General features: G+C 41.3%; 1 protein-coding gene across 1 annotated transcript in view; it reads right to left on the bottom strand.

Moving 5' to 3' along the window:
- Positions 1-576: 576 nt before the first annotated feature.
- SFRP4 (secreted frizzled related protein 4) overlaps positions 577-11,942 on the bottom strand; it is a 31,813-nt gene continuing 20,447 nt past the window's right edge. Inside the window, exons 4-9 of the mRNA XM_026843819.1 lie at positions 11,854-11,942; positions 11,634-11,714; positions 11,478-11,543; positions 8,864-9,062; positions 5,730-5,793; positions 577-3,205 (exon numbers count right to left, since the gene is read on the bottom strand). Coding sequence (XP_026699620.1) covers positions 3,017-3,205; positions 5,730-5,793; positions 8,864-9,062; positions 11,478-11,543; positions 11,634-11,714; positions 11,854-11,942 — 688 coding nt within the window. The 3' untranslated portion in view covers positions 577-3,016. The remainder of the gene's footprint in view (positions 3,206-5,729; positions 5,794-8,863; positions 9,063-11,477; positions 11,544-11,633; positions 11,715-11,853) is intronic.

Here is an 11,942-nt window from a genome sequence, read left to right as displayed (position 1 = left end):
ACAGGAGGAGAGATCAGTCCAACTTTTTGCCACATGCCAGGGAGCAGAAGTGGTGAGTGGGCCATGTGGGGATGTGGGAGGATGCATTTGCCTGCTCAAACAGCCCTCGCTGCTCCGACATCTGTTTCACGCCTTTGCAAGGGAAGGGCAGCAGGCTGAAAGGCAGGGGCGTTCTGGGTCTGGATTCAGCCAGCATCTGATGTGGCAGTGAATTAAGTAAGTGAATTAAGTAAGGGATTTTCAAAGTGGAGTCACTTATATTAGTGTTGAATTGGGTTGACCCATGGCTTCTTAAAAAGTAGAAAAAAGTGGACTTGGAAAAACACTGCCTTACCAATTCATCCGCACTGTCTGCACATCTGTTCTTTGTATTATGATATCCTCTGCTTTTTGTCTATTTCCTTTCCTTCTTCCATATTTTTTACCATATCAGAATGAAAGTGAGTCAACAAAAAGCATACATTAAAATGTCAAGGAGTTTGGAAAAACACTGGGCTCGGTTCATCAAAGTTTATTCCAATGTACTGGAATGGTCAATCTAATGACAGTAACTTACAGGAGGAATGGTGACAATTCTCCGGAGAAAATAACATTTACATCTTTTTCTTTAATATCAAAAAATGAAAAAGCTTTTATTTTAACAGTTCTAAAATAAGATGTAATGTTGCGATGAAGTCTAGCTAGCTAGACAGTCAACAAACACCACACTTGACTATGTTCACAATAAAACTTCTTAAAGTGAAATACCACAACTTTGGTATTTGTTATTCCAACATCACGTTGATACGACTGTCGTTCATTTTTAATGTCTAACCGTACACACTGGGGTACTTCAAATTGGATCAATAGGTAAACAAAGCTTAAAAACTCATGCTACATAGTAAACAAAATTATTTTAGAAGCTTTCCAATCATACTGATCTTTTAGATCATGTTTACTTAAGTCAGCATTTTCAAACTCATCTAATTTAGTCATCTGCAGGGAAATTCTGTCTCCTATGATTTCTATTTCAGTTTTTCCATTTTATTGCACAGGATTAAGATTTCACCTGTGGTATTTAGGCACCTAAGTTTGTGGTCTGTTTTAGACATGACAAACACACATAATTCCCGCTCAGGTTAATAGATGCAATATATATGCTCAGCATTCCTGGCACCTGGATTGAATTTTGGATCTAATTCTGCAGATGTTCCATGAAGATAAAGTTCTGCATCTGTCCAGTATTAGTGGGAATGCTGATCTTTGCACGTTTTAATGAACTGCTTGAAGCTCAACCAATGATCATATAGAGTTGGCTTTTCCCCCCTGAACTACCCTATACACTATTATTCCATTTTTCTGTAACACCTCTGTCCCTTTATTCTAAGCATTCTAACTTGGCATCTATGTCTTCCGCTCATGTTACCATATTACCAAGTATATTACTGCTGCTACCCAAATCACTCCAGCACATTCTCCCTTGAATTTCATGCAGGCAAATTTCATTGGAATTCTTGTAATGAGAAAGATCAATATACTGACATGACCAATCATAACTCCTTATGTTACCCTCCCCACAACTTTTTTTTCTTTTTCTGATATAGACACTCTCTATTTCAGAAATGCTAATTTGTTTTCTAGATACCAGAACTGTCAAGTCTAGTCCTTGCTTTCATTGCAGGAATTCTTGAAGGTTTTTCAGCTGTCTATCATGAGCTCTTATGATGTTAATTTAGGTGATCTTCTTACACAGAAATCAGACTGTGCTATCCATGCTGCCTCATCCAAGTACATCTTGGGAGGAATAGAATGAATACCATCTTGGAAGGATGTTGATTAGATTTGAATCACCTTTGCTATTTTAATACCTCACATGGCAAATGTTAAGTGAGTAAAACTTACTATATAAATAAAAGCATCTGCTTTGTCTGTGACCCTTTGCAGGGTAAATGTTAATTTCTGATCGTGAAAACTGAGAACAGCCAGTTGTTTTGAGAAGTTCATGAATAGAGACAAGCCTTATTTATTTATTTATTTATTTATTTATTTGGTATCAGAGAGATTTATAAACATGGTGCCAAATGATAAAAAATTATCTAAACGAACACTGAGCCACATGAAGACCTATCTTCTCCTTAATACTGTACAGTAGCTGTCAGTTATGTTTAGAATAATGCTTCTATTCCAGTTTTCATAACAAAGCTATATTACAGCAAACGTGTTACTTTTAAGAATTCTACAGATCTGCTTCACTTTAATCTGTCCTTTTAAAAAATACTGATTCTTTCAATTAGATGCTTAAATATGTTTGAAATTATAACAACAGAAGCCAGCCTGAAGTACAATTAAAAAATTAAATGTCTGCTTTCAATGCATTTTTGCTATACAAACCCACAAGATCAAATACTAACACTGTAAGCATATTTTTGGCACACACATAAAAATAATCACATAATGCATACCCAGATGCTTATCAGTAAACTACACTTTGGAACTCTCTGAACAAGGGCTGTGATTCCAAATAGCAGATAGATTCAGCTCCAGCAGCTGCAGTAGCTGCTGCCCGAGATGTCTGCCAGAGGTTACCATCCCTCTGCTGCTCCTCAGCTGCCCCGGCTCTCAGCTCACCAGACTAATTCACCAACTACTGCACCAGTGCGGTTTCTGAGGAGATAAGAGATGCCCCATGCAGCTGTCCAACCTCTGGCATGGAAGCAGAGCAGGCAGCTGGCACAAGGAGTGCAAACCTCTGGCAGCCAAGGCTAGACCTACCTCCAGCAGTAAACCAGAGCCCTAGGATAAAGCTCAGTCAGCTCGAATATGCCTACCACATATTGCTGCAAACCTATGCTCTATGGCTTGCAGTGGCTTAAAAGGAAAAGCAAACCTTTTAAAAGTAAAGTGCAGCAAGAACATCTATGTAGAAACTGCCATGAGTTTTTAAGTTGATGAGTTCTGGATTACTAAAACATGCCGATCAAGCCAGATCGTGACCCTCATCGTGCAGGGAAAGTCTTTCCTTTTGGAAATTTCACACTCATACTTTTTTAGGGTTGATTTCTTTCTGGCCATTTCTTATTTTAATGGCCTTTTTGGGGCCACTGGCCAGCGGGTTGGTGTTCTTGGTTGATGGCTTTGGGGCTCCACTCCGACCACTGCGTCCTGCATTCTGGTTCTTACTGCGGGCTGTTCGCAGCTTTTGTTCTTGCAGTCTCTGTTCCCACCTCTGTGGAAATACAAAAGACAAAGAGGCTGAGTTAGGGAAGGACATATTCATAAATAATTATGTTTTAATCAAAGCTATCCTGAACCACTAATACTAGTGCTGCTCTTATCAGCTCTGTGATCTGTTCTGCAGGCCCACTGATGTCAGTATGTTATGGCTGTCTGCGGGGAGAACCTGCTGCATGTTTTGGGGTGTGGGAATTTCCATGACACCAGTCGATGAAAACGACACTGCACATCTCATGTGCAGGCTGCATGTGAGTGTACATCTCATGCCTTTTCAGAAATCCAGGGGAGCTGGCACCTTGCCATCAAAAAGACAAGATTTGCACACTGGAACTCCTTTGTAAACCCCTTCTTTGAAGTCTTACTGAACATGATAGTTGATTTTTTCCTTCGAAAAGTCTGCAGAAAGCACACTATCCTTTCACAATATATATTTAAACACACAGCTACAAGGGAAAGTAGTATTTACTTTCTGGTTTTCCCCGGGGTGGAGAGGACTGGGCAAGAAAGAGCTTATGCTATGGACAGACAACAGAGTTGACCGGTGAAATCGCAGTGCTCAGACTTGCAATGGGATGGTTATGAATAATGCACCTTCAGCTCTATTCAGCAGCATCCCTGAGCAATTCTGAAAAGCAATCAGATCAGCGAGCCCACCAATGGGACTGTTAGATTTCCAAGCCAAAAAGTGCAATGGTTAGAAAACAGGTTTTTACAGTGAGGTTAAGTAGTTAGGTGGTCCAAAATATGGAGAGATCCACAACACTGCAGTAGAGACTGCAGTCTTCCATCTCTAGGAAGATAAATACTTAAAGAAAAGGAAGGTACATAGTAGAACCTGGAAAGGGTCTCACCTCTCGCTTCTATTAATGAACTTTCCCTTCTGAAACTCCCAAAGACAGGGGCTTTGCCTAGTGACCAGAGCAAGAGAATCACTGTCCAGTTTTCCTATTTAGTATGTCTGCACTGACCCTGTTGCAGCTCAGACTCTTGTCAGGGCTAAAGAAGAGACCAGCCATGTTGTGGTTATGTTAACAGCTGTCTTCTGTGGTCCACAGACAGCTCAAAACATACATTTTAAGTGGTAACTCAAGACAGAAGTTGGATGCAAATCTTCAGAGATGAATGATGGGCATTAAAATGAAGCCACGGTGATACCTAGTTCCATACTGGCTATCTTTGTGCAGTCAGGGTCATTAAATGCATCTTTATGAAACAAAATCTATCAGCAGGCATTGAGGTGTGTCCCACTCAAAAATGTTTAAATGAGAATTTAATTTATGAAACTATTAATATCAGAGGGAATGACACATGCTTTGAGAATTATTTTGCTTGGCAGTCATGAGTCTATTTGACAGTCTAGAAATTAATGTTCAAACAGGTTTCAAGACACAATTAGAAATGACAAAACAGAGTGAGGAGGCCACTAAAACACACTGTGTGAGAGTAACAGGCCATTAAGTTGACAGCTAAGGGATTTCAAGAGTCCGAGTTATACGTCAGTATTCTCCTAAATCCCACATGGTATCATATGCAATTGCAATGTGATTATTTTATAAAGAATTAAAGCATGTTTTCTTTTTCACACATAGAGGAGTAAGTGAGGAGAAAAGGGAATGATAAAAGCATCAAATACAATTTCCTGCAAGAAGTTGGCCTGTAATCTAAAAGATTCTACTGATGGATACATGCATCTTTTTTCCTCCTCTCTATCAATTGCCAACCAGCTCATAATTAAAATAAACATACATGTATGTCCCTAATGCTCTGAAACCTTTTCTGAATTCCAGAAATAACTTTCTTCCATCTCTAAAAGTATGAGGAAGAGTCAGACATTGTCTTGATCCACCCTTTCTTTCCATTATAAGGATAATTATAAGCAGGGAATGATAACAAGTGCCATCGTGAAGCTCCCAAAGCAGGGGCACCTGCTGCTCCTGCCTCCCAGGTCTCTCTACTATAGACTTTGCCTTCCAGTGTTCCCTGAAGCCAGTGAGGGGATGTCCAATACTTTCAGTGGATCTTTAGTGGGAATAAACTGGTGAGAAGTCTGTGTCTCCAGACTGCAATTTTTAATGCAGCAAAGTCTGTTTATCCAGTGCAGTGGATTTTTAACTTCCTTTCTTGCCTAATGTGGACTATGCGTTCATCTGCCTATCACCTGTCTGACAGTTACTCGCCTTAGCATTGATATGGAAGAAATACCTAGAGTCATTATTGTAATAAACCAGAGTCCACACAAAGATCATCCAACCATCCTATTTAGGCACAATTTGCAGAAAAAATAAAAATAAATTAGAAATAAAATTTTAGAGACCCTAAAATAGAAGACAAATTTTCAAATTTTCACTTGCACTTATATGTAATTATGAGGTAAGAAAATGTTGACATGAAAATAATAACACCCAGAGGTGTTACAGATATCTGAAAGTCAAGCAAGTTATTCAATGGTGAAGTAGAACCAAGATGTTTAACTTTTTATCAAGATTATCAGCATTCTTTTCTTCAGTTGTATTTACCTTAAATCTTTTGTTTAGCTGATCCTTCCATTTTTCAACTAGACATCCATCAAGAAGCATCAGCCTGAAAATGAAGAAATAAATACAAGTTATACATATCTCTGATTTTGATTCCTGACATTTCATTCCATATGATTTAACACAGACTGAGGTTGAAATGCACCAGCAGGTACTGGTACTGACAGTGTACAGGATGACAGGCAGAAAAATACTTTTCTCCATCCCTAAATGTTTTCTAATGGATTTCTACATGTTTACACTGATACTTCTGAAATTCTAGTCTAAACTCTGTAAAAACAGAAAATAGTTTTCAAAAGAAATCAGATTTTACATCCAGAACTGCAGCGCATGGCCAGTATTGAGAAAACATTTAGAGCCCTCTGTCTTCACCTCTAGCTATTCTGCAGGGGAAAATTGTCCTGACGATCACTGTTAACAAAAAGTTATGTTGGGTAATATCCCATGAAACTGTTTAAATGTATATGTACATACATTTTTACTTATGCCCACTATGTATTTGTGTGTGTCTGTTTGTGTGAAGAAGAGTTTAAACTAATGTATTTCACTTCTGAATCATAAAAAAAAAAAAAAAAAAAAGTTAATACAGCTCAGCTGACGAATGGTAACACATTATCTGATCAGTTACAATTGTCCCCATTTCTACCTATAAATACCTGAGGATGGTATTATGTATTTCCTACATGTAACTACTTAATGAATGATTTAAAGTGAATTTGGAAGATGCTTGGGCAGTGATACTTGCCTATGACTGAAATCTGGCTAGCTCCTCTATGAAAATACTGAGTGTAGGTGTTGTGAAAAGAACAAAACAAAAATGTAACTATTAAATGTATAAGCCTTAAACAGCTTCTAAAATAGTTTATTCTAAAGCAGTCTGATGTCACACCTTCTAAGACCCAACCCAGAAACAACTATTTTATAGCACATGACTGCTGGAATTTCTTTATCTCCTCTACAGCTAACTATTTAACTATTTTAACTTTCTTCTTCTTCTCTCTCTTTTTTTTTTTTTTTTTTTTTTTTTTCCCTAATTCTGGAAGGCTTTACTTAGACATCAGTGGTGGCTGGAAACATCAAAATATCTTTACAAACTCACATTATTTCATACAGTGCTTTGCTGGTGGGTGAGGTTTACACAGCGTAGCAGGGCCTGACCTCCAGTTTCCATGAACAGCATCGCTGCTCATATCAGTTCAAAAAGAGTACAAAATGCTGCCACTCGCAGCCATTAGCCACTGTGCATACACTCTGCTCAAATATAAAAGGACTACAGTGAGTGCAAGCCCTGGAGAATCAAGACCAACACGATACACATCGCCTTTTCTTTCTGAAGAGAGATTAGAGAACTAACATATAGGATTGAAGCTAAGGCTACATCGTGATGTGTGAAATCACAGCACGGTGTACATCTGATGCAGCTTCTGTTCAGGTCAAACAACTGAGTGAGACCCTAACCCTACTGACAGGCAATGGGTGTTTTGCCACTGAATTCAGTGGAGATAGAGTCTCACCAATTTTCCTTATGGCATTTTAAAAAGCGGCTGTAACTCAAAACCTTCTGTTTGTGTGCCACTGAGTTCAACAGGAAACACACATAATAGTTTATGTTTCTTTTTCAAATCCATTTTAATACACTATATGAAATTAAAAACCTCAGTGACCTTTAAAAACCAAAATATTCACAAAATATTTAGTGAACGGTGTGTTTTTCCATAGTAATGGAGAAGCAGACTGAGATCTTTCACTTTTGAAATCTCCCCTCCCTGACAGCTCCCTATGGGTCCTCTCCAAGAAAGCCCTGCAGCTCAGAGCTCCTCGATCACAATCTTGGTTGTGGTCCTCCCGTGTGACTCAGGGCATGTATCCATAAAATGGCTAACACAACTGAAGGGCTCTAAATTAATCTTTGTGAAACACTTCCAGACCTGAAGGAGCAAGGTGCCATGTAATAGTAAAATACTGTGCCTTTTAGCTTACACCAAAAAAAAGCTAAATTAATAAGGTATCGGATAGCAACTTTTAGAAACATCTATAAAATGCTTTTAAAATATCAACAGAAAGCTCACTGAAGATATGGATATGGCCCATCAAGTTCTGCACATAGACGTTCTATGGTCCCTAAAAGTGCACGTGATCAATTAACAGTCACATCACTGTATGCAAAACCAGCCCGCACATTTGACAAACAGCCTTACCCCTGACCCACAGCACACAGGCACACATACCTACCACGCCACAACCTGTCCCTCTGGTGTCTGTTGCTACTGGTACACTTGGGGTGCTAAACAGGGATGGGATGTCCCCTTCTGCTTCAAGGACCCAGAGAGAAAAGGGAGCTGTGGTTCATCACTCCCTCCCCTCCAGACCAGCATGCTGGATTTTCTTCCATGCCTGGGGCTAGGCAGACTGCCAGATGAAGTCTGGTAAAGTTAGTTTTGTTTTGTCTTTTAATCATAGAGCAGGACTGGCAGGCTGCTCTCAGAGTATTTACTTTTCATCTGCCATCCGGAGCCAGAGCTCCAATGGCTGCAGCTTTGGCTGGTCCCGGCACAGCTGTGGGATCACAAACATCTCGCTGATGGCACCAGTCCGAAGTATGGATATGCTGGCAGAGAAGGCCTGGCTCTGTTTGCAGCAGCTCTGCAGACTGGAGATGTGTATCATCTCCTGTACCCTCCCCTGGGGTCGGTGAGGCAGAACTATGCCTTCCACGTGCTCCTGCCAACATGGACCACCATCTACAGCCACCATCAGGCTTGTAGCACACAAAGCAGCTCATACCTATGGAAACCGGTCCTAGAAAAACACTCCTGAACAGCTGGAGATGCCTGAACTGCTGCATGATGCATTCAACAATACGCTGTCAGCACCTAATGCCGCCAGTGTTTATGCCCCATGTGTAAGCCAGGTTTTGTAAACACCCCATTGTGGCACAGAGCTGAGGCTGATTAAGTGGAAAAAGTTAATTGCGAAGGTAATTGAAACATGTGGGTGTATGTGTGAGTTACCCTAAGAAAAACTATCAGCAAAACATGCTCATGATGAGGAAGGGAGCTTTGCTGGTCCTCCTTCCCGCCTATAATATTTTTCTGCACCCCGTGGCCAAGGCTCACCTCGAGCGCCATTCATAGCACATGATGAGAACATCCTGCTTCGGCTGAAGAGGTGGACACTGGCAGGAGGAATTTGTAAGAAGAGGCACTTGAGACAGAGGAATTGGCGTCGAAGACTTAAGTATGTCTTTGACTTCAACTACAGTCGTTACTTCATTGCAGCTCCCTCTTTCTACGCTTTTTACTTTAGCGTGAATGACTGCAATTAGAAAAACAGAGACGTGAGAACAACAAACGATCTCAGAAATTTAAACACATCTCAAAATTAAAGAAAACGTATTAAATTTAAAGCTGTTGTTTCACTGTGAAACTAGAACTACTTCTTCATGTGTGGGCACATACAGTGGCTTAGAACAACAGAGGCCTGATCCCCATTTGTTTTTCAGTGGGACTGTTGACAACTGTGAAATTAAACATGTGCTTAAATCTTTGCCAGATCAGGCCAAGCAATCTCGCCTGGAATCACACACACAAACAGCTCCTTTGACTCAGACTTGAACAACCCCTCGCATAAATCGGACCCGTTCTATAGCCACATCTGGCTATTTCCAATTAAGTAATGAATAATATACCTCACAGACAGACTGAATTCAGTCTTTTCAATAATAAAATCATTTCCCTGTAGGCTGCATCCAGGAACTAAAGTATTTTCTTAAATATAAGAAGGAAAAGAAGGTTTGAAACACGTAGTCAAAAACTAAGAGACTCAGGATTGTCATGATTTACTCAGTCTATATGTTTTTCATCTTCTGCCTTTGGATTGTCCATCAATAATAAGATCCTCATATAAAATAGACTCTGAAACAGGTTCTTCTCACTCTGAATACACAATAATTCATATTTTTACCTCTTTTTTTTTTGAGGAAAACTGCATGTCTGCATGGACACAAGAAGGTGGAACTCTGTAGATTGCTCTGAGGATGATCCCTGGCTAACTTTGTACCTGCGAACCCTGGCAGCATTTCACCCCTTCTCTCTTGTGAGAAGTACCAAGTCAGAGAAATGAAGCATGATTATTACACTGAGGACTTTCTCTGTAGAAAATGTCAAAATATAAGGGGTCCTGTTATCACAAAATTCTTCAGTGAAAGAAGCATGAGAAGTGTATGTACCACAGGGTGATCAGCCTGCATCGACGCCACCCCTGGCAGCCACCAGGTCAAAAGCCTTCAAATGGACCTATAAAAGGCTGGAATAAACTTCACATGTAGAAAACAAGAGACCAGCAATTTTAATGAAATCTGGTGCTAACTTTTTCAGGACATGTGCAACGACCACAAAACACATGAAGGATTTCAGTTTCAGTGACTGAATAAAAATCTACAGATTAAATAAAAATCTACCTCTCAAAAGTAAAATCTTAGTTTCACAAATTCAATGGAATTGTCCTGAAGCCACTGGAATCAGAATTTGTATAGCTAACACCTGCCTTTCATTTTGGAGTAGTCATTTTACACCACTGCTTTTTCATATATTTCAGACAACTGTGGAAATTTACTGTCCCACCTGAATATATCACTATGTTGTATTGAGATGGATTAAGGAACTATATAGAAAGAATATATGACATAAATGCACCAAAATTCCAAGACAAAAAATGTATATTACCCAAGTCAGATGTGCAGCTTGATTATTCCCACCAAACTGGAGTTTAGATATTTTTCCCCTATACTAACAAAGAAGCAAATAACTACAGACTTTCATTTGATATCAGGTAAATAGGAATTGACTGGATATAATTACCCTATTGCATAAAAACTGAATACATCCCTTGAAGAAACAACTTTTATCTGAGGAAAAAAAACATAAAGTACAACAGACCATGATACTGCATGGTAAATTCATAGTTAACAGGGGTTTTCTGTTGATGTTACAGATATTCATTCTGGTATTTACCTAATCTTCATCAGACTTCTTCCTGACTCCCAGCATCAGAAAACCAGAGGCTGGGGAGCCAGGAGGGAGGAGAGGTGAAAACTTACTTATATTGCCAATATGTCATGCAACGTATCATAAAACTATCGGCCAATTCCTTGGCTGGCTGGTGCAAATTGTCACTGGATTCAGTTAATCTCTGACAATTCTGCCCCAGCTGAAACTCTGGCTAAGAGAATATAAGGATTCCTAAGTAATAACTTTTTACCTTGCTTCAGCTTCCTTCACGTTTACAAGTTTTATTTAGGTGATAAACCCCTGTTTATTCCACCTGCTGGATGAAAACAGGAGCTGCCCGAGCACCACAGGGTCATGCTCACATGAGATGTAACTGTTGCACGTGCTGGGGTGACCTTTACAGCAGCAAGCACCCTTCCTGCAAGCACCCTGTTGATGCCGGAGCACACTTCTGACATGTCCCTGCTTTTATCAGAAATACAGCCCCATTTGCGCAATGCCCGCACGAGGTGTGCCCGAGTGGTGGGTTTTGGAAGAGGACAGTGAGGTGTCCTCGAGCCAAGACCCACTCAGGAGGGCTGTGGTGGAGAGGTGTCCTCACACTGCACTTGCTGGCTGGGGCCTGGTGTGGGTGCAGCACCCAGAGGGAGCTGCCCAATTCGCGGGGGGTGCCGAGAGGTGTGGGATGGGCAAAGTGAAGCCTTTTTACCCCTGCACTTACTGTAGCTGTAGTTCTTGGCCAGGTAGGTCGACAGCGTAGGCTTTGTCTTTTTGCACCTGCATCGCTCTTCAGAGGAAGAGAAGGGGAAACAGTTGAGGGGTGTCAGAGGGAACCTGGCTCCGGGAAAGGGGAGGTGGGGGGGTGCCCGAGGCTCACCCTGGCCGCGGCTCCGGCAGTCGGGCTCCAGGGGTCTCTCCGGCACCAGCACGCCCTGCGTGAAGTCCGTCCACTTCACATCTGCAAACAGAGGCGCGGCGGGGAAGGGAAAGCCGTCGGAGCGAGGCTCCCGGGGCAGGGGTCCCGCAGTCCCCCGCCCGGGGCGCTCCGCGGGGGTACAGGGGATCCTCCCTCCCCCGGCCACCCCCGGGGCGCTCACCCTCCGGCAGGTCGGTGACGATGGCCTCGGGGGAGATGCAGACGCCGCGGTCGTAGACGGGGAGGTCGTCGCAGGCCAAGCTCTCGGGC

Source organism: Athene cunicularia (assembly GCF_003259725.1).
Source record: "Athene cunicularia isolate RWA chromosome 2 unlocalized genomic scaffold, athCun1 chr2_part2, whole genome shotgun sequence".
Taxonomy (NCBI): domain Eukaryota; kingdom Metazoa; phylum Chordata; class Aves; order Strigiformes; family Strigidae; genus Athene; species Athene cunicularia.
Note: the sequence above shows the minus strand (reverse complement) of the source record. Positions and strands in the feature narration are given on the sequence as shown.